The following is a 24,202-nucleotide window of genomic DNA, read 5'->3' as shown; positions in this document are numbered from 1 at the left end:
GATTTGAAAACAAACCAAGAAAAAAAAATGACGGAATCGCACGAAACCGAGAGAAACGGATGCATCGAAAGGATCCTGCTATACATGCATCACCTATGATGCGATTCTAGACTATCAACATAGTACTAACCAGTGGTTGGTTCTTAATGGAGCATACCGTTAAGGTAAGTTTAAGATGCAAATCTTCGATTTAGTTTCAGAAAATAAAAACACTCAGAGCTAGTAATTTAAGAAGACAAAGACAGGGTATAACTAAAAAATAGCCCAATTTATTAGAAGGTCAATTTCCTTTAGATAGTAACAACCTTCGTGTTTATCAAATGTACAATTTATTTTGTTGCAGTGTTGTTTTTTTATTTATATATCATGGATTCAATCTAATAATGAGGAATAATGAGAATGTAGAATTGAATTTATGAAGGCAATATTACAGCACCACTGTGTATATGACAAATCGAAGTTCAATTGAATTCACACAGGATGAAAATCCTTGATCACGGCCACAAAATATTAATAACCAAAAGATATTAAAGGCAAACTCGTTTGAATAGGAAATTATATCTTGATACAGGTATAAAAACTACATAAACATAAAGAGCCATTGGAAAGACAAACTCTAAACTTTGGAATAAACACAGCTTATGACCTAGTTCAACTAAGTTATGAAAACACAAACAACCGCTGACTCGATTCACAAGATATTCGAATATGAATAATTCTATATGATGTTCCAACAATGGTCAGCATTTAAAAAAGGAAAAGAGTAAAAAAATGAAAGACTGATTTGCACAGTGACAAATTATAATTGGATATCGGTAATTATTTTATTTTCGCAGAATATCTATTCAATTGAATGATTGATTAATTGATCGGTGCCTGCTTTACGCCGCCTTAGCACAATCATTTGAATGAAATAGTTAAACTAAGAGAAATGATGATGACGAAACATATAAATGCTTATTGTAAATACAAAGTATCACAGAAATGCTTTGTTCACTGGTAAAATAATATGTAAGGCGTCAATAGGAAATTGAGATACATTAACTTATTGTTTGTCTTGCAAAAACAAATAATGCCAACAAACTTTTGGTCTATGACAATGCTATTGTTCAGGTTGAGGTAATAATCCTCATCTACGACTTCTTCATTTTAGTTCTTCCAAATTGAACTTGCCAACACTTAACTATCAAATAAACTAATCCAAAGTAAGGTTTGACAGATAAATACACGGTATTATCATTCTGCATCATCCTTTAGATAACGAACAAAATGCTATTGTGTGTTACGTGATCACAACTCCTTTGCAGACACAATGCCCACCGTATCCTTCTGTTAATCCAGGCCATATGAAAGTCTGAATTCCATCGGAAGTAGAATTTGATGTGTGAAACCTAGTGTGTATATCCGGATTGAACTTGCGAGAGTCATACTGAATTACATATGGCGGGCTTTGAACTGTTAATCCCCAGGCGACACGAACACTAGCAGTAATATATTTCTGTAATCCAATACAGTCTTTAAGACATGGGTAGTCAAACAGTGTGGCATAGATTTGTCTGCAGACATCCTACAATGATACAAACAAAAACTTTATATAAACAAAACATTTTGGTTTTATTTATATTATTTTCAATGAAACAAAAATCCGACAGTGATGTAAAAAATATATGACCAAGTACAACCAAATACCAATATTTACAGCACCTGCTACCTGTTTATATCGCCTGTACTATACGAGAAGTTCGGTAAAGCATAGAAGTTATGTTAAGGTATGAGAAATAAGTGGGAGCTTTAAATTGACTGTACTGGTCAATCATTTTACAAATACCTTAATTTGACATTTTTCTTACCAACGACGTAGAGGTTAAAGATAATTCCTTCACTTGAGGAATTTGCAGTGCTAAAATCCTTAGAGAGGGGAGGGACACTCATCTAATTCGACAAAGAAAAGGATACGCCCTTAAAATACCAACATTTTCAAAAACATCAAAACATATCTATCAACAAAATAATCCTAAAATACCGTGAAAGCATTGTTACAAAATCAACGTGGATACCCTTCAGAACAAAATAATTCAAATTAAGCATCCCCAAAAAGAAAAATCAAATTCAGTCTAAATATTGATAATATTGGCAAGAAAGTAAATATTATTGTTCAGGTGTATAAAAGAACATAAAACAGTACAATAACATGTAATCGTCTCTGGCCATGAATTAACAAAATTTTAACAATATTAGTTTCCCCAATGCAAAGCAATCAGCATCTGCAGGACATGAACCAATTAACAGTCAACAGATTAGCAAGGAGCTACAAAGAGGGTCGACAAGATTAATGGAGCGGTAAATATTGACTGCAACTGGGGAAAAGAACACTTGCAATTTGGATATGGGCCGAAATTTAAGCTAATAGTTTAAAGCGGTGACTTATTTGTAATGGGTTAAAAAGATGAGGGCATGTTAAGTTTACTAAGATTCTGCGTACTTTGTTGCTAAGTATTTAGATTTCATTGCACATTATATCATTGATATTTATACCTAAAAATAGAACCGTCTTGTATAATGTTTTCATTTCACTGACAAAAATGAAATATATTCAGTTAACCAATAAACAACTTCATAGCTTGACTCATGTTGCGTCTTAACACAATTGGTTAATACTACTGGATACTGTTCTGCGGTAAGGTTTTGATTATTTATGAAAAAATTACATGATTTCAAAACACAGAAACCAGGGTTGATATGGTTAAGCAAATTTAAAAACTTTCCCGCGTTCTTTTCTTGTTGTATGATTTCTACAGAAACGAATCCCTTTCATATCTTAGCTATAATAAATCAATAGTGGGATACTTGAAGATTTTTATAAGTCATATACACTTGTAAGACTCACGAGAAACACGAAAAATCGCACAACACAGACCGTGAGATTTTCATTGGCAAATAAGCAATTTAGTATAAAAAAAGATTTTGGTTTCAGAAACCAAATTAAGAAACAAACATTTCAGATTCATCATATTCCTATAATATTTTGCCTGTGTGACAACTGAAATATTCTACCTGTGTGACAACTGTAATATCTTACCTGTGTGACAACTGTAAGATCGTAGCGATGTGACGTCTGCTGGAGGTAGAGATTGAGTTGTGATTCCATTTTCTGCGTGATGTCATCAACAATGTTCTGACTAGCATCTGGATGAGGAAGATTTAAAACATGGCGTAGTTTTCCTTTAATTTCATGAAGCATTTGTTGAGTGTCACGAAATGAAAGCTGAAAGGAATTTCAAAATCTTTAAATCTTCGGTGTCATTGGCACATTTATGAAATAAATTTAAAATATTTTTTTGCAATTATGATATTGGCCCAAGATGCAAATGTATATACAATAATGCAATATAATAAATTTTACCATAACCATTTACATTTTTAAGTCCCTATGGGATATTTCCAATTTAATGCACAGCGCAGAGTGTCGCAAAACAGGTAAACCTTTTCTGTACACTCTTTCATGCAGAACATGCAGTGGGTCACAAATTAGTGACGGAGCTTCAATTCTCAAAAGGTGGCATTAACATTTATATCTTTTTAAATTGACAGTAGGATGAGTAATGAATGATATGAGCCCTTTTATGTTGTCCCTAAAATTCCAAAAATTGTAAATTTTTTATTACAACTACTAGTATTTTTATTGCTTTTATGTTTTTATAGGCAATTTTGCGTCGATTGATATTCACGATTTTCCAAATTTGCACTCGCATAGGCAAATAACGAGATTATAGACATTCGCCACTCCCAAAAGTTGAGTAAATAAATACTTGCAAAATTAAGCTGATATTCTTGGTGGTAATGATAATATAGGTAACATTGTATAATAATTCGATATAAATCAATTTGTAATAAAACTGACGGAAATTTTGCTTTAGAAGTCGGATATGATGATAGTAACTTCAACTGGTCAAAACAATGAAAACGAAAGTAACGGAAAGCAAGGTATATAATTTAGAACTTTATATCTTGAATCATTTTCCTTTTTAAATCATAATTTTGTGGCATTTATAAAAAGTCGTCTTTTACTTTAAAAACGTGAAGTTTAGATGATAAGTATCGTGCCAATATAGAATTTATCTAAATATGCGTAGATTTTGACTGAGCACCATATCAAAGAAACATAACAAGAAAAATACTTGTCAAGCATATTGGGTCTCTGCCATCTTGAGAACGCTGTTTTTCTCACATCAGCTTTATCTTATTTTGAGGGTATAATAGAGAAACAAAACACAAACTTAAATGAACTTTAACTCATTGAACAACTGAAGAGTGGATTGTTATAGAAGTCATATTTTGCACCCGATGTATATATTTGACAAATGTCATATTTATGTTTACAAATTTTCTGAGATATAACAGAAAAGCAAGCTTTTCGTTTGAATTGTTTCACATTTTGTCATGTAGAATAGCCTTGTAAAGCTGACTATACGGTATGGGTTTTGCTCATTGTCGAGGGCCGTACAGTGACCTATACATGTAGTTGCTTCAACCTGCGTCTTTTGGACTTTGTTGTATGATCGTTTCACTGGCATTCATACCACATCTCCTTATTATATATCAAAATGTTTAGTTTGTTCTTATTATGAAAGGAGTACTTATATCGGAAAGCAGCTAGGCTGATAGTTTCAGGTGCAGATAGATAAAAAATGTTGGAATTATATTTTAAGTTTGAACAGGAGTTGACAGAATGAAATCAGAGAGAACATTATAATAATGATGGATTTTTTCACTTTCCGATATACTTTACTGACACATTAATAGGTACTGCATTCAAAACTAAAATAGCATATATTACGCATCAAATCTCTTTGCATCATACTTTATCAGAACTAAACCAGTTTAACCCCGCCACATTCTATAAGTTCCTGTTCAAGTCAGGAGCCTGTAATTCAGTGGTTGTCGTTTGTTGCTGTATATCATATTTGTTTTTCGTTCATTATTTTGTACATAAATGTTAGTTTTCTCGTTTGAATTGTTTTACCTTTGCCATTTCGGGGCCTTTTATAGCTGACTATGCGGTATGGGCTTTACTCATTGTTGAAGGCCGTATGGTGACCTACAGTTGTTAATGTCTGTGTCATTTGGTCTCTTGTGGAGAGTTGTCTCATTGGCAATCATACCACATCTTCTTATTTTTACATATATATATATGTTCCTATAGATAGAATCCTACAAATAATTATTACTTGATCATCCTGAAAAATAACACGTACCACAACAACGGAAAATAAGATTTTCTCTTTCAGTAACGATAACTCTCCTAGTTCCTCGATACTGTCCAGAGCATCTATTGCGTCCATTCGTGCATCACTATACAAATTACCGTATTGTCTGACTAATTCAGTTGGTCGATTTTCTCCCAGATTTAAATCCTCAAAATGTTGATTATTTGTTGTAAATTGACTCTGCACTTGATCTGCCAATCTAAAAATAGTCAATTATGTTAATTATGTATATATAATTACTTGATTCCGTGTTGGTCGGTCTTTTAAAGGCCGTCTTTACAAAACCTTAAAATTTCTGAATTAGACTGTATATTGTTATTTTTCAATACAAAAAAACTTATTATTTAATTTGAAATGTCATTGTCAAAATATTGGTATAACTTGTTTATATTTATATACTTTTGAATGAAAGCTTTACGAAATGGAATTGACATCATAAAACATACAGCGTATTGGGTCTCTGCGTGCCATCTTGAGAACTACTAGTACTGATCAGTACTTGATTGTAAGCAACGATTTCGTTTTGAATCCAGTACTCATAAAATGCCACAAAATTATGATTTTAAAAGGAAACGTATTTTAAAATGACACATATTTATGACATCATTTATATTAAATATTGTTGAATGACTTTTACGTTCTTTTTGAAAGAGTAATTATTGTAATGATATTTAGAATAATTCAATTTGGGCTCTTTTATTTTGTTTTCATGCTAAGTCACTGTTGGTCGCCAAGTTCAATTTTAAACGCCACGATTTCATTCTTCAAAGCAACGCCGTCAAAATTGTATTAAAAAAGGACCATTTGCTTGTTGAGACTAGGAAAACTGTCATTCGTTCCCAGTCAACTACGAAAAGCTAAACTTAAATATGTCACTTTGTATGATTGACTGTTTTATTAATATTGGTTGGTTGACTATGACTGTAGCGATTAAACCATTGATTTTCTTCATGAAATCATTCATACCAACGTATGCTAGCAATTTTAGTGCGCGCGACCGCGTAACTAAAAAAGTCATTAATTACACTAAGACTAAATCGACTAAATTCTAAATACCGTATGTATAAAAGTCGTAAGTATAATAGCCAAAATAACTTTTAAAAACAGGACGGTTAAAATCGTCGAATCTTTCAATCATTGTTAGATCGACTACAATTTTTCATTTCTGAAATTGACCACCGCAACCGTTGGTCTGGTCATGTATACGTATGAAACCGATTACAGTGAATATGAAATATGTAAATGGAATGACCTGTACCAGTTACGCTCGAGAACAGTGTAAACGACATGTTTTAACGGAATGACTTGTACCAAACACGTACACCACATGTGTAAACAGAATTTCCAGTTGCTCTGGCGGAAAGTGTACACAACATGTGTTAACGGAATGACATGTACCAGTTACGCTCGGGAACAATGTACACGACATGGATTGACGGAATGACATGTACCAGTGTTGGAGGCGATAAGTGTACACAACATGTTTAAACGGAATGACATGTACCAGTTACGCTCGAGAACAATGTTCACGACATGTATTGACGGAATGACACGTAATAATTACACACGCGAACAGTGTACAATGACATGTACCAGTTACAATGGAGAACAGTGTGTACGACAGGTGTTAGCGTTGGTGAATATTGTGCAAGACATGTATTAACGGAATTACCTGTACCAGTTAGACTGGAGAACAGTGTGTACGACATGTGTTAAAGTAACTACATGTATCAATTATGCTGAAAAACAGTGTACAAGACATGTGTTAACGGAATGACCTGTACCACTAACGCTTGAGAGCAGTGTACAAGACATGTGTTAACGGAATGATATGTACCAGTTATGCCTGAGAACAGTGTACAAGATATGTGTAAACGGAATGACTTGTATCAGTTACGCTGGACAACAGTGTACAAGACATGTGTTAACGGAATGATATGTACCAGTTATGCTGGAGAATAATGTACACGACATGTAAATGGAATGACCTGTACAGGTTACGTTGGAGAACAGTTTACAAGACAGGTGTTTGCTGGAAGACATGTACCAATTACGCTTGCGAACGGAATGAACTGTACCAGTTACGCTGCAGAACAGTGAACACGACATGTGTTAACGGAATGACCTGTTCCAGTTACGCTTGCGAACAGTGATCACGACATGTGTTAACGGAATGACCTGTACCAGTAATGCTAGAGAACAGTGTTTACGACATGGAGAACGAGAGACTTAGGATCCACATGCAAAATACCCTTTTGTTGCATTAAAACAAAAAGAGCAAGCGTCGTCTTGGTTCAAATCTTTCAAACGTTTCTTTTTCATTTTGACCTAAGCTACCTATTTTAATCACCATCCTTATACAGTATTAGTTTATTTTGTAGTCAAGTTTGTCTTTAAATATTCAAAATTTTTCAGTGACTTTGGGATAGGTGATCCTATAATAATTTGACAAATATAACTATTTTGTACGTTTTGCTAATATACCTATCCGTTAATTCCTGTTCATGTTCTTGTAATCTTTTGATCTCCTGTCTGCTTGTTTCAAGTTCCAATTTTAAATTCTCCACTTCTTTTTCCAGATTCTCCATTTTGTTGTCATGGTGATGAGAATGTCCATTTGTCAAACTATGACCGTTTACATGCGAGAAACTGTGTCTAATTGGTCGTGAATATCCGTTTGTAGTACCATTTAGTGACTTGGAATTGAACGGAAACGGTCCTGATATAATTGAAGGACGAAGACCTACAATAATTTCCGAGATGTTAAAAAGAATATATATGCACACATCTTTCAAAGAGACACATATTGTATTGTATACAATCGAAAGATAATGTAGACAGCAGGTCCACAGAATTTGAATCAAATTTTGAAAAGGATAAATTTGGAACATTTTCGTTACCATGGAATATCTTGATGTGTTTTTATGACTGGAAGATTCGTTTTAATCAAAACATTAGTCCAAGATTTCTTTGACGAAGGAATCTACACGAAATGTATGAAAAAGTCACCATATAATAGAAATCTAATTTCATAAATTTTCGATCAAAGTTAACACATAGCAATATTTAGAACCCAACAAGTAATGATGACATCCTGTTACAATTATGAGGCGCCGTATTACTATTTATTCCTTATTTTCTGATATCAAAAATTTATTTTCTGATATCAAAAATTCAATTTTTTGATATCAGGAAATCGATTTCTTGATATAAAGAAATAAAGAATATTTTGTGATATCAAAAATTCGAATTCTTGATATCAAAAAATCATTTTTTGATATCAGAAAATAAGAAATAAATGAATGATGACTCCCTGTGTGTCAATAAAAGCATCCAAGCTCACCCATGAGCCCAAACATCAGGAAATATATGCAAAAAAAGGTTCCCGGTAGACCAATTGTTTTATAATGTGGAGTACCGCTACACTCTATTGGTCATTATATTGATGACATAGTGTCCCTTGTTACAAAAACAAAATACAAGGACACTTCAAGTTTTATAATGATTTAGACTTCTAAGTCTCCAGAAAACTGCTATTTAATAACATTTGAAGCAAAAAACATGTACACTAATCTTCATTTTGACGAAACTGAACGAGTACTGAATTACCTTATTCCAACTTAGTACGAAATTCGAGTGCCATCCACTAAAAGACAATATACTGAAGCTTTTAGGAATTATTCTAAAATATAACATACTAGTATTTACTTTTGTGTCGAACTCTTAGAATCCCGAATGGCGGAATAGTTCTAAGAATTTATCAAATACTGAAAATGTTTTACAAAGCTTGACACATCGAAACAAAATACTGATGTGATCAAGATTTAGATACAATAGCTGGATGATATATTCAGGTTCAACTGATGTAATACACGATCTTTTCTCCTTATATATCCAATACAATACATACCCACCTAAATTTTACATACCAACATTTTTGACAGTCGTTTTAATACAAAGACAAACGCTTCCAAAATGAAGGTATTTTAGATATAAAAATGTACATCAAACCTACTGAAACTTTTCAATACTTCACAGAAAAAGCTCATATAAAATAAATGTATTTAAAGGATTTATGCATGGCGCGGTCCTTAAAAAATACTAGCAGTCTTCAAAAGACGTCTCTTAAAAAGACGAAATAGACGAAGTATTTGAAAATCCAAGACATGCATTTTTTTTTTATTAGTTGTTATTGGCTTTGAACTAGCTGTCAGTAAATGTGAGTACTCTCAGATCAGATCTGTACTTTGAGTCTTTTTGTTGTTTGTTGAGGATTTATAAATACCCTGTCACGTCCGATCTGTGTTTTTGTTAGCTGTTTTTTTTTTCTTTGTATCGATCTGATGATTTAAGCGCCTTTCAACTGATTTTTATAGTTTGTTCTTATGTTGTGATGTAACATCAGTGTCCCAGGTAAGGGGGAGGGTTGAGCGCTCAAACATGTTTAGCCCCGCCACATTCTTTATGTGCCTGTCCCAAGTCAGGAGCCTGTAGTTCAGTGGTTGTCGTTGGTTCATATCTGTCATTTTTGTTTTTCGTGAATTGTTTTGTTATAAATTAGGCAGTTAGTTTTCTCAATTGAATTGTTTCATATTTTTCATATCGGGGCCTTTAATAGCTGACTATACGGTATGGAGTTTTCTCATTGTTGAAGGCCGTACGGTTGTCTATAATTGCTTACACCCACTTCATTTGAACTTTTGTGGATACTTGTCTCATTGGCATTCATACCACATCTCCTTATTTTTATATTTAAGAGAACTAACTAACTTACTAAATCCGCAACATAAACAACGGGGGGAAAAACTAAAAACAATATTACCACAAAATCCTGGAAACATAAATCCGTTTCAGAGGAAACCAATAATTTTTTATAAAAGAAACGGAAACTTACAAGAATTATTGACTATAAACCTTAAAATAATTGAAATGTGAAACACAAAAACACAAAACTTCTTATGACTGATGAAGCCGAACTCTGAGATATTCTTTCCTTAAACACGACCGAAACACCAGACCTTATGTTAGGACTCTTGGGTGAGCTCGGGTGCTTTTATCGACACACAGGGTGCCCCATCATTCATCTTTTCCCCATTTTCTGATATCAAAAAATGATTTTTTGATTTTTTGATTTTTTGATTTTTTGATATCAGGAATTGGAATTTTGATATAAAAAAATGGATTTCTTGATGTCAAGAAATAATGATAATTTTCTGATATCAAAAAATCGAATTCTTGATATCAAAAAAGGGATTCTTTTATATCAAAAAATCAATTTTTGATACCAGGAATTCAAATTTTTGATATCAGAAAATAAGGAATAAATAGTAAAACGGTGCCTCGTATACAATTCACCATACGATAACTTTCAGATATATTTATGACGTTGTGTCCCTCCAGTAATATTTTACCAATCGGGATTATGATGACCTTCATTTATATTTCACTTCACAGGTCTAGAGTTATGATGACTTTAAATTATAATTCACTATATATAGCATGTGATGACCTTAAGCGAAATTATGACATTGAGTTATATTTCAGCATGTTTATTTCAGATGACCTTTAGTAAGATGTTGATGTCATTATTTGGCCTGGTGTCATTGGATATGATCAACATGATATCCGATGTACTGATACCGTATGTCTAAAAGCAATATCATGATGTCATTATTTAGAATAAAACAGTTTATATCTTTTTCTTACATAAGACTTATACAATATCATAATAATTGTACATCATTAGCATATCTTTGTAAGTACATAAAAATTGTAAGAAATAGAAGTTGTTTTTTAAAATGCAATGTCTATTTTTTTTAATGCACTGTACCGTGGTAATTAATTTCATGACTGACTAATTTGCGAAAGCTGTATATTTTTTTAAACATGGCTTCTTCTAGATAACCACTTTTCGCCACTCTAAGTCTTTTGCACGGTACTAGCCAGACTTAATTTAAGTGATTTAACATAATGATTGTTATGCGCATTACACAAAAGCACTGCCAAACATAAGTCAAAATAGAGAGACCGACTAAATAATGACAACAAAAAAACGAAAAACAACGAAACGACAAACAACAGTTTACAAAACGCTACATAACAAAATGACTAAGTAACACAATCACCACCAAAAACTTAGGGATCCCAGGTGCTCCGGAACGGAAACCAGATCCTACTCCATATGTGTCACCGTCGTGTTGCTCATAGTGAGTACAACGTAACTGACCTTATACCGGTATGTTTATTAAAAAAAAAAATGTTTTACAACCGACTATTTTCGAAATTTTCCCATTGTTCTATAACTGTCTGTGTGGTTATTAATCGTTCTTGTCAAAATTTGTGCTTTTTATAACACATTTTAATTCTTTTCTATCTTTTCTGGAAGTCATTAACACATTATTTGAAATGAATTAACAATATAAAAATAAGAAGATGAGGTATGATTGCCAAAGGGACAACTCTCTACAAAAGACCAAATGACTGGTTTGATTTTAAATAGTCATTTAAATTTTTCATCATCTAGAATATCATTGTTTTGCAAAGGCGTTTAATGTATTATATAATGTGATATAGGACTACATTTGAGTCCTAAGTGTGATATAAACCAGTGTGAAACAATCTTAACTATATGCATTTGGCTATTTTAATGTTAGTCAATATTGTATATATTAGTTCCCAATACATACGTTATTTATATACATTGTATGTGCAACCATATATAAACTAGACCCCCAAAGCTGTACTTATATATATATATTAGAAATAATTATATGTATGTATTAAAGCATTTTGTTAATAAATATTGGATTAATTATCATAACAAAACCATGATTTCACAACTGACCTTTTTTGTCTGTACGTAAAAATCCTCTACCCGTACTTCCTCCTAGCACATTTGTATAAACATATTAATGATATGCAGTTACATGTCCTCAATATTTATTTATTCATATGAAATCTAATTAAGATTTGATAACTTTGTAAATATTGTAATAATCAGTTTTTGGATTCGTCCCAATATAACAACCTCAGTGATACCGCGATTCCATTGCGCCCAAGCTGAGTTAATCCCAAGACTTTAAATCGCAATTTTCTGCTTCTCCGGCAAGTCGTGGCTTTTTTTAGTAAGAGCAAAGACTGATCAGGGTCGGAGTAGGAATAATGTGTTTATATAGTGTGATATGTCTTCCCGAAGACTGATAGCTTTCGGGCCTAGCACGTTAACAGTCTGACGCGTATCGGTCTGGTGCAAAGCAGGGTATTCTCATATCTCATTAACATGTTTTTGTCTGAATATTCATGTACTATTTGCCCCTGGACGTAAAGTATAAACAATTCTAGATATGAACGATTTAGGAACCTTTATAAAACCATTGAAAGTAAGCGCGAGTATGAAGTATATTTAAAATATTCGCGAATAAAGTAGAGTACAATTTTAATGGAATGGCTGATTTAAAAAAAAACGTGCACGTCATTATCAAATAAGGAGATGTGGTATGATTGTCAGATTTGTATATGTTTATCATCTTTTTTTTAATCAATACTGTACTCTGGTCATAAATGTAATTGAACAATTTGGCCGTCTCGGACAAGGGCGATGGACATATAATTTAGAATTTATCTAGAAGTTAATTTAGGTAGGGATATAAACGAAAATGCTGTATGTGTATTTGGACCTAGAATTAAATTGAAAATCGTGTATTTACATGCTATGATTTTTTCAATAACGTTATAAACTGTGATGTCATTATTTCACCAAAACAAAATTGGTAAGGTAACAGAAGTTTTTAAAGGAGATTTATTTGAATTGAAACAGTACGCAGCCGTTGCAAAACTTAATGTGATAGATTGATAATCTCTAAAGACATAGCCATTGTGACTACAGGACTTGGTACCAGGAAATAGTGCAAAAAATCAACTATACAAAACACTTCTCCATAACAGAGCCACTACTGCAGTGGGCGTCATGATTGGCATAATAACATATCTTGTATTTTTTATATAGATGGGAAATGATTTAACAATGCTATGAAGACAAGTGTATGTGACCCAAATACGTATTTGCTCTTTACTAGTATTGCACAAGTAACTTTCTAATTTTAAATAGATAGCAAGTAAATCAAAACTGAGTGAAATAAAAAATGTGCAGAAAATAATTCTTTTATCTGTTTTTCTTTCTTTGACAGCTTTTGAGTTTATCACTAGAATAAATGGACGTAGACTATGGGTTCACTGGTTTCTTCGATATGGTAGCAGACTACATACTTAGGGGTCGTCTTTTTTTATATTGGGATGTATAAGTACACGGTCGTGTAGAATCAGATAAGACACATAAACATGAAAGTGCAATGTATTCGGAGGTTACTTGTGTTAGTTGAAGTTTATGTCCGTATAAAAAATGCCCCCATTAAAATATATATATACATGTACCCATTTTTCAGGATGGCAAATACAGTTCTTTTAAGTCCCGAATATGTCTGCAGTATTGCTTAATTTTCGTTAAGAATTGAACAACCAATTATCAATAAATCACGACCTTTAATCAGTATTAAGCAATCTACAGTCAACCTGCAGTATATTTACTAGTATTGACACAAAATTCCAAAGAAACCCTGGACACCTTCGTTTGCCATGTAAAGTAACATTCCTAACATTGCACGAAGGCTTTTATTTTGTCACTAGAAACAAAATTTATATAGTTCAAATTGTATTTATCAAATCTACAAAACACAAGAAATACAACATTAAAAGGGATATAAGCACTGAATTGTACAGTAATTGCAGGCAAAATGATACTTAATTGATTTCATGGAAATTTTAATGAAAAAAATTAAGAACATGAGGTAATTTCTTTGTAGAAAGAGATTTAAATTGACAAAAAGAGAAAATAAACCAGTGAACAACCGCACAACAATAACACTTTACACCAAATTATCAAATGGAATTTAATAATTACACTGTTCCTCCCCTCCATATCAAGTTAAACTTTTATTACATTATTTGATTAAAATATTATTAGCATAGCATGATAAACATTCAATCAAATAAAAATGGTGTACAATGAAGTTGAATTGGTGCGAGCAAACTATTTTTGATAATCCATTAAGCAAATTCTTTGGATTAAAGATGAAAATGAGTTCAGTTTAATATGATACTGAAAATATCATATTGTTGAGCAATAGAAGAATGAAACTGAAATTTAACGGTTTAATAAACAATATCAAAGATATAGTTATGATGTGATTTATCGATTACAGACCAACTAGACTAAATGATTTCTTTGAGAAGCAGTAATAACTTAATAAAGGAGTAAGGGCAATAATGCCCTTATTTGTCCCAAATATTATTGCAAATTTAAAAGTTATCATACATATTCTTAAATTTGTCCTAACTAGACTAAGGTACAAGGTATTCAGAAAATAAAAACAACTTTCACATTTAAAGAGTTACCATGGCAACAAACCAAGACAAAATTTGAATATTTTGTAAAATTTCTTGATTTTCCTTGTTTTTCATCAAATTTTAAGTATATTTTAGATTGGCAAAGTATGTGCGCACCCAAGAAACAACGTCATATTTGATGAGATTATGTCAATAGTTATAATAAAGCTTCTCTTAAATTATTTTGTTGTCTTGGCTGCGCACGATATTTCCACAATGGAAATAACAATGGAAAACTGCATAAATTCTGTAATTCTCATCGTTTTCATGAATACGGTCCATATCATGACTTAATTGTGACGTCATCAGATAAAAATAAATCTTGTTTTTCATTTATATTTCTTGACTCTATGCAATTCCAAACATTATGTGCCAATTTGAAATAGTTGTCAAAAACTTTATATTCTTGAGCCAAAATCGGGCCTTAATGCCCCTATTCCTTTGTGTTCTGAAAACAAAATAAAGTCTCTCGTAAGCGGATTGGTGCAAAGATGAACTTAAGGTGGAGAAAATTTCAATCTATGTTAGAAGCTTCGACCTTGACGTTTGAAATTTCTCCTCATATAATATATAACTATATACCAAGTAAGTTTGTAATCCTTTGTGTAGGCATCCGGCAACAAATATTCTGCATAATTTTCAGTCTTTTTGTAGTAACTATGACCTTGGGTATAGTGACCTCAAAATCAATAAGAATAGTCCTCTCATTATACGTGACCATATATCTTAGTATGGTTGCAAACCGATATGTAGTGTAGTATTGAAGTTAGCATCCGGAAACGAAAATGACTGATGAACAGACTGACGCACGGACTGACGGACAGGCTAGAATTATATAAATCCTGCTCCTTCGTGGCATAATGAATATGAAGGGCATACTTTCATTCAAACGAATTTTACTTTCATCGTGTATTTATTGAAATGGAATAAGAAACACTTAACAATATTGAAAATATGACACATAATCGTGTTATAATTTGAGCCTTTAATGTTCTATTCCTATATAATACTGTATGTCAACAGAAAAAAAAACAGGTGAAAGTTTCCTAATACACAGTTTATTACTTTCTTATGTATGTTAAAATTAGTCCGCTGAGAAAATATTTAATTAGTAATTAAATTAAAATTCTAAATCATTTCAACTTTGTTTACCCTTTAGGAAATACGCATTTACATTAGACTTATCACATATAAATAAAAAATCGAACATTTTGTTAAGTGTATTTCTGATACTTTTTTTATTTCCCAATACATGAAAATGTAATTAAAATTTCAGTTAAAAACAGTTTAAGGTACACACCAATGACTCGTATGGTGTTTATGTATTGAATTTTATGATGAGAAAATTGGTTCCTTTTGATGTGTAGAAAATCAATACAAAAAATGAAATTTAAGCTATGATCATTTATAGAAATGTATCAATATAAAATGATTTATGATTTTGAATGTGTCTGTGAAAATTTTCCAGGCCAGCCGAACTGCACATATTTATGTCATCCTTTAGTAAAGGACTTCAATGGCTGTGCATTGAATATTTAAATCTTCTCGAACAGATTTTTTTTAAATGAAAATTTTCTAAATAAATTGAGAGAGAGAGTCATACAAACAACAGTTTTTGAGTTGCGTCCTGTTTGACTTGATTTATTTATGTAGTATTCAGCCATTTCCTTTGTCAAAACTCAACATTTTCATTCTCCAAATTCTTTATAATCATGTTCATGCTTCACTAGTGAACACAAGTGCACACGTGAGAAAATAATCATTGATACTGAACAGAAGACTATGAAACCACGGTCTAATTTGCGGGAAGTGTATAAAAACAGTTCAATTGGTAGTTTAATGTACAGCAATCACATTTCCCCCTCACAGCTTCAAAGTCCGCGACAGGACGCAAGAACGTGTACATGTAAACATGTATAAAAAAGGTGATTTTGAATAATTGAAGTTTTGCATAGTTTCTCTATGATGACCAGAAAGACAATGTTTTAGTCTAATGAATCATCCCACAAAGACCTTTAATCGAGTCAATTTTGAAACTAACCATGTATATAACTAAGTTGTTACATTCAGAACTGTGATAGAGAAGTCAGTAAGCAAAAACATTGGCCTCAATATGTCTAATTTGTAGCTATCTCTAAATCACAGCTTGGGTTTAAATTGATACTTAGATATTTTAACACCTGTTATCAAAGTTTTACGCTCGGACAATTTATATCTTTGAGTTAATAGTAGATAATACAACGACTTAATCTGGATAAAGACCTGTTTGATGGATATTTGATGCTCTTTTGTTAAGGCGATTTAATAAATTTCAAATCAGATTGTTCTTCGTAAACCTTAAAATAATGATGTGTATTTCCTACATAGACAACCTCGCAAAATGCGACTTTGTACAGACTTGAAAATTAGAGCACTAACCGTGAACATATAGCATATGTATATATAGATGCAGATATCTACGGTTTTTTTCTTCATTTGTTTGAATAGTTTGCCCTTCCCGTAAAGAAGTCAATGACATATGTTTAGATTTTCTATACATACTGATAACTTTAATAAAAACGACCCGTCTTGCAAAAGATGCAGAAAACGTGTGTATGTTAAACTTAATTAATAACTGAAATAAACTTACCATTTGTTTTTAAAGTAAAAAGCCCATTAAAATTTGAAATTGTTTTCATTCTGTCCATATGCGTAACGGGAGAAACAATATCTTCATCACTAGAAGGCGCTTCATCCTCTGTTGGTGCTTCTTCCTCCTCGGCAACTTCCTTCAAAAGGCGAATGATTACTGCGTACCCTTGAGAGAAATGCTGAAGTGTCGTAGACATAAATGCGTCCTCTGGAAGGTTTTCACACGATTTCCTCAGTTCGTTTTCATGAAACATCGATATTTTATCGTATTCAATCCGTTTCTCTAATATGTGAATGAGTTTCTTTAAATACTGATTTGTTATTGCAGGTTCGATGATGTTGTATACAGTTCTGTTTTTGATTAGACGACTTTCAACTTCATCTCTACTCAGTTGCATCAATCTTTGATGACTTACCAAAGTTGGTGCTTTCCCAAACGTTATAGAACTTGACATCGGATGTTTTGCTGACAAACTTAGTTCGTCTAATTTTTGCAACGCAGTTTTGTACTGATTTTCAACTTTTTCAATTTCAAGTTTAAGAGAATCGTGTAAATTCATAAGTGAACCACAAGAACTGTCAACAAGGCCATGTTGTCCCAAATGTTTAAGACATTTGTCCAAAGCCTTTTTCTTCTGTCGCAATTGTTGCCGTAATCCGGGTTCCACAGATGACACCACTCTCAGAATATTCCTGCAGAATGGATAATACACGTTACAGTTTTTATCAATAGACTTTGCTAAAATAGCAAAACATGTAACCATCCTTTTAACCAAAAGATCCGTCCTAATATGCTCTTTTGGAAATTCTTCATCTATTTTATCAAAAAGTTTTACGTACAGAGCTTCAAGAATCGACAAGCTGTGTGGCATTGAATCATACAAAACCTCGAGTGGCACTTCAGCCAAAATATTTCCCAAAGTCACAGAATTCATTCTTCTGATAAGGGTAGCACATTCATCATATTTTTTCGTTTCAAACAACAGAGCAATTTTTCTCAAGGCGAAGTTTGGTGTTATTTCGGTTGACTCCATCGACAATGTTTCTTCTGGAAACGACTGAGCCCATCGGACATTACGCCATATTTTCTGAACTCTTTGTCGAGGTGTCTTTTCTGGACGTATTCGCTCTGCCATCCTTCCCGATCCAGAACTCTCCGTCTTAAATTGATAAAAAGACATTTTAGAATAAAGTTCTTAATTCATATCAAGATTAAATTTTCTGTCAACTTTAACTTTCAAATTACTTCGCTTAAGAATTTGCACATGCACACGTGTTTAAAGCCGGATCTTCAATATACTTAATTGTATGTAAAAAATGCTTTCTGTTGACAATCGTTTAATCTTTTTAATAAGGTAAAACAATCTCTCTTGTTAGACCAACTCTATAACTGAAATATTAAGTTAAACCTATTCAGATTGACGTTAAAAAACCAATAAAATAGGAGATGCAATGCTAGATTTCTTTGTTCGACAACTTAAAATTGGTCGTAAGAATCAATAAGGAATTTAAATTATCAATTATGTATGATGTAAAAATTAATAGTTCTGTTAATTTCTAGTCAAAACATGCAATATTGTATTTTAATATGCGATTTTTTAGTTGTTTATTAAATTATTGAACAAGCTTTTCGCATTTTACAATGACTAGCTATTAGCATGATAAAGCTGTTTGAAAATTAATGCATACATTTATAAAATGAATATCGGGTCAGATTTATATCTTACTGAATTGTCAATCTTTTTTGTCATGTGTATTTGAAAGATAGTGCCTTATAATGGCACCGTGATTTTGTTAGTAAATTTCCAGATAATACAATTATGTAATTGTTATTAAATTAAGGTAGTAACTCTCTCAGGCAAAGTCTTCACAAGAGAGCAAATAACGTAGAAGTTAACACTTATACGGCCTTCAACAATGAGTAAAACCTATACCACATAGTAAGCTATAAAAGGCACAGAAATGAAAAATGTTAAACAATTCAAACGAGAAAACTAACGGCCTGATTTATGTACAAAACATTAACGAAAAACAAGTATGATGTACAGCAACAAACGATAACCACTGAATTAGAGGCTCATGACTTGGGACAGGCACATACAGAATGTGGTTGGGTTAAACATGTTTGCTGGCACCAAACCCTCTCCTTAACCTGGGACAGTGGTGTAACAGTACAACATCAGAACAAACTATTATAAAGCCGGCTATGACAGTTTTGAATAAGTCCTGTTGGTGCTTTTTTTTTGTCACGAGCATACCTGAAGAAAGACAAACAGAAATCATGTATTTTTTCATATTTCGAATTCCTTTGATAAAAGTAAAACTGTTTTACAAACACATTGTACCTCTTTTATTTTTTCATAATAGTACATTAAACTATATAAACTACCGGTACACACAAAGCTGATTATTATTCTTTTAGTGTTTTTTTTCAAAGGTGTATAAATAATATTATAAAACATAATGATGAAATAGAACTTTGTAAATAGTTTTGGAATGAGGAAAATAGTACCATGTTATGATAAAGAATAACAATATGCAGCCAACTCCTTAAATAACTATGCGGCAATTGTCTGTATTGTTTAAAGATTACGAAAAAAACATTTTTGTGAGACTTACTTCGGCCGAACTATCTTCCGTGTCCATAGATCCCATCTCGAGTCGTAAATAATTTCTAAAAGGTTTTTAACAATATTCTATACAGCCTTTTTACAGTAATTTGTCAGAGGTGTGAATATAAAGTTTTATCTGGTCATCAGACATATCTGTAACATACATTAACGGTTTTCCATAACCACGGGTGGCTCAATTATTTCACATTCATGCCTATACAAGTAACTTTGTTTGGATTAAAAGAATTAAAATTCAACCATGACATTGTTATCACTCAAAGAAGACTTTCTGACTTTAAAATAATAATGAAAGTATTTGATTTCGCAGCGAATTCCTATTCGACATGTCATGAGTTTGAATCTAGAGCTGGAAATGGCATCAGAGGCGGATTTAGAGAGTAGGGGACCAGACACGCTTATGGAACTATATACATACTAGTATATGGTTATTGCAAGACTTTTTACATGTCCCAATCATAAAGTTTTCTTGACAGTCCCCTCTCCCCTTCCCCCTTTTTCATAATCCCACATCCACACCTGGTCATGTAATGCAAACGTTACAGATATACTCCGTATTATAAATTTTGAGATACTCCCTTACCTATCAACTATCTGTTCTAACTGTCCCGCTCAGGTCATAAGTTCACCCATGCCAATATACACTCATGGCACTGATTTCACGGGTTTCAAAAAGTTAAAAATTAAGCACCATTTAATTGGTAAAATCTATAATTATTTGTAAATTGAAACGATTGAGTAATAAGTAACATTAACGATTCCAAAGAGCGTAAAGTTGTATATAGATGTACCCCCAGGGCCTAGATTGAGTTAAGATTGAAATCTGATAAATGCCATGTTAAGTGGCGTTTAGAATCGCTACTATACTTGAATAATTCAAATTTTTACAAAAGCCATAAACAAGTCATTTTCAGAATGTAAATAAATTTCCCACATTTCAATAGGTCTGCTTTCACACGGGTATCCTATTAACTTGTTTGTGTCAACTTTAATTGTAACCGTTTATGTATTCTGTATCAATAGCAGTGTAAACACAATTATAGTGATAGTTATTTGTTTTGGGAAATTACAATTTTCTTTCCGCATTAAAGCTTTGTTTAAGACGAAGGAATGGAATATATAATAAATTCAATCAAAATATTATAAACAGTGAGAAATAATTGAAATATTTCACGGTTTAGGTTATTTGATGATACTTTCGGTACGCCATGAAAAGATGAATAAAAGATGTAGGAACACGTCAATTATACAGCAACCCATCGATAAAAAAATTATCTCAGAACAAACTTATTCCGTCCTTAAAATTAAAGAATTTTGGCAAGAAGGAGGATAGCTGGCATAATAAAAAAGGAAGAAAAATAAGAAAGACGAATTATAAAATTTTCAAATTTCAGAGACTCTCGGTCGGTGTCTAATATTGGCCGTTCGATTGTTTCGGGTCTATGATAAATTTACGATAGTTTTGTGGGTTGTTTTTCGTTTAAAAAAATATTACGGTATCATCTTTTTTAGACAGTATTTTGATTATATCTAGGTCCATTTTGATTCTCAGAACCTTTACATTTTTTATTTTTTTCATTTACCTATGAGTTAGTATAATAGTCCCAGGCATGAGCAATCCTTATGAAGCCGGTATCAAAATAGACGTTTTACCTATTCAGCGGCAACTGGATATATCTCTTGATATCATCACTTTGAAAGAGATTGATTAGGTCATAGATGAAGAGAAAAATATCTGCAAATCAATGCAAACACCCTCTCCACATAAAAAACGAAACAAAAAAAACAACAGAATACAGATTATCAAATAATGATGAAGCGGACAGTTCATCGTTTCTGATAATGAACCACCGACAATATAAAATTACACATTGAAGTTAAGTTCCTGAATTATCATAAACACGGTCTTTGATCCCGGTCAATTCTTTGCTTCGTGTCCTGTTCTGTCAACTTTGAACCGGGGTCCCAGGCTATCATAATCCTGTCTACGATGTATTATTATTTGTATAATTGGATAAATACATATGATTTATATTTGTTTTGTGTCAAACTAACAGTATCGAACAATAACTAATCATTTTCATAAAAAAACGTCATCATTTTAATGTACCTATAGTTAATCATATATAATAATGTCGTTCAATTACTGCATAGGTATTCACAAAAATTTCAAACAATAAAGGTTCTTGAATAGAAAAGAATGAAAGCCCTCTATTTCTCCAATTTGATTGCTATTTTTATAAATGCTGCTTAGAAAAGTGCATGTGTTTGTTACTTTTGTCAAGCCTATAGAACAGACCAAAGTTACATGGTCTACTTGATTACTTTAATTGCATTGTTATAAACCATACTTTTATGAACTAATATAATAAACAAAAAATCAATTATCACACGAAGTCAAATTCGTTGTCCACATATTTATTTTCTTACCATTTAAAAGACAGAAATTGTGAAAACGAAAACAATAATCTGTTCTTTAAATATTGACTTATTCCTAAGCAGATCATACGCTTATATACTTTCGTCTGGAAGGGTGATAAAGCTTATTAACTTTATAATTCTTGTAGCAATAACTGAATAATTGAAGTATATGTAATAAGTAATTTAATTGGTGTCAATTTAAAATTATTAGAAGAAAACAATCACGCAACATTCTACCGATATGAACAATGGGTCACATATATCTGGAATGGAACCAGACATTAACTTTATCAACATTGATTTGTAGTAGATAAAATAAATAGATAACAAAGGAAATAGTAAAATAATTATAAGGTTATTTGTTTATTTATTAGTTAAATATTTGAATTTTCACTGTTTATACTTTATTTTCGAAAGCAAATGTAAATACAACCAATTGAAATGAAATGTAAGCTTACCTGAAAATGCAACTTCTTTATTAGTTAGAAAAAAACTTGTGTGAAATCCGTATTTATTTGCACTTTTAACCCGTAAAATATTGAAATTCCATCGAAATTGTTCCTTTTTAAACTTTGAATCCCGACTGAATAACAAAATTTTAATTACTATTACTCAATGAAGATAAATCTTAAAAGGCTGTCAGGGGAGTAATGGAAAAGAATTAATAAGCAAACATGTTATCATTCTCATCTACTTTATCAAAGATTAAAAGCCTTACTCTAGTCTTACATTAACAAAAGTAAATATGTTTACCTCTGAAGTCGAAAAGGTAGGCATTTTAAGGAATTCCAGTGTAGCTAGATACACTTAATTTAACATCCTTCAGAATCTACGATACTAGCCTTCGATTTGCTCATTCAGTTCTGACAGTTATGTGAAAATTGAAATTATCTCCCTTTTTTCACTCAACCGTTTTAAAGTCATTTGACCCTGGTTGTATTGTTTGTTCGTATTTTATAGTACAATAGATCGACAGATATCTGTACATAACATTTTAAACAAATTCCATAATGGAATTATTATGTATGTAAAGGAAAATAAACAAATAAAATGAATGCACATTTCTGTGCTCGAATTACCACAAACAAATTGCTCATGAACATTTAAAAGACGATATCCCATTATTAAGAATAAGGATATAATTGTTGAATTTTATTTCAATGACGCAGTGGTGATTGAAGATACAAATTTGTGAGTGATGGATGTCAAGAATATTTGTAAAAGGGAAATAGATTTTTTTTCTTTCAAAAGCATATATGAAACAATTAAAAAAATTAAATTTACTCCATCCACCCCCCTCACCCCCGCAACAAAAAAAACCCAATCAATGACTGCAAAGATTTCAAAAAAAATATTAAGAAAGAAAACTCGAGAACATAACACTTCCTGTCCCATCGCCTAAGTAATGGCGTATCGTATGAAATCATAATATATTCTTCCTCAGTGATGTATAAAAACATGGTCACTTTTGGTCTTCTTCCGATCGGCAGTAGAACATTTGCCAAAGTGGGGCGTCCGTTTTGGTTGTGGATTGTTTGGATGGATAAATACACTGCCACGTCCGGTCAGAATGGGGACGTTAAATCCAATGCCTCGTGTAGTGAGAGTGCCACACTCAGTGCGCGTTAAGAACCCTTGCAACAACTCTTTGGGGGTTCGTAGATGGCTTTTTGCAATTCTAAATTGTTTTTCCTATTCAGTACACCTTTCAACCTTTCATTTAAGTGGCAGTGTTCGTCCTGAACATGTTTGGAATATTTGCCACCGGACGTTAAGCAAACAACAATCAATCAATCAATCCTCAGTGCATGA

At 32.2% G+C, this 24,202-nt stretch overlaps 1 protein-coding gene across 3 annotated transcripts; it reads right to left on the bottom strand.

The window, feature by feature from the left end:
* Positions 1-247: 247 nt before the first annotated feature.
* Positions 248-23,275, bottom strand: LOC127735769 (uncharacterized). 3 transcript variants are annotated; one of them, XM_052246070.1, is made up of 7 exons: positions 23,144-23,275; positions 17,338-18,499; positions 12,112-12,153; positions 7,752-8,010; positions 5,256-5,466; positions 3,080-3,265; positions 248-1,567 (listed from the first exon to the last, which is right to left on the bottom strand). In XM_052246070.1, the coding sequence occupies exons 1-7, from the start codon at positions 23,165-23,167 to the stop codon at positions 1,283-1,285; spliced, it is 2,169 nt and encodes a 722-aa protein (XP_052102030.1). In that variant the 5' UTR covers positions 23,168-23,275; the 3' UTR covers positions 248-1,282. The 3 variants fall into 3 exon arrangements, with proteins under 3 accessions (XP_052102030.1, XP_052102031.1, XP_052102032.1); XM_052246071.1 differs by lacking the exon at positions 23,144-23,275 and adding an exon at positions 22,400-22,479; XM_052246072.1 differs by lacking the exon at positions 12,112-12,153.
* Positions 23,276-24,202: the final 927 nt, after the last annotated feature.

This window comes from Mytilus californianus, unplaced genomic scaffold (genome assembly GCF_021869535.1).
Source record: "Mytilus californianus isolate M0D057914Y unplaced genomic scaffold, xbMytCali1.0.p SCAF_3, whole genome shotgun sequence".
Lineage (NCBI taxonomy): Eukaryota > Metazoa > Mollusca > Bivalvia > Mytilida > Mytilidae > Mytilus > Mytilus californianus.
The sequence above is the reverse complement of the archived record's forward strand: the minus strand, read 5'-3'. Positions and strand labels throughout refer to the sequence as shown.

Bases quoted from the DNA above. Each gene is read 5' to 3' on its own strand.
- LOC127735769 (XM_052246070.1), bottom strand. From the start codon at position 23,167: ATGCCTACCTTTTCGACTTCAGAG. The intron at 12,154-17,337 runs GTAAGTTTATTT...CAAATGTGCTAG, and splicing joins TTTTACTTTAAAAACAAATG to GAGGAAGTACGGGTAGAGGA. The intron at 3,266-5,255 runs GTACGTGTTATT...AATTCCTTTCAG, and splicing joins TCTTATTTTCCGTTGTTGTG to CTTTCATTTCGTGACACTCA.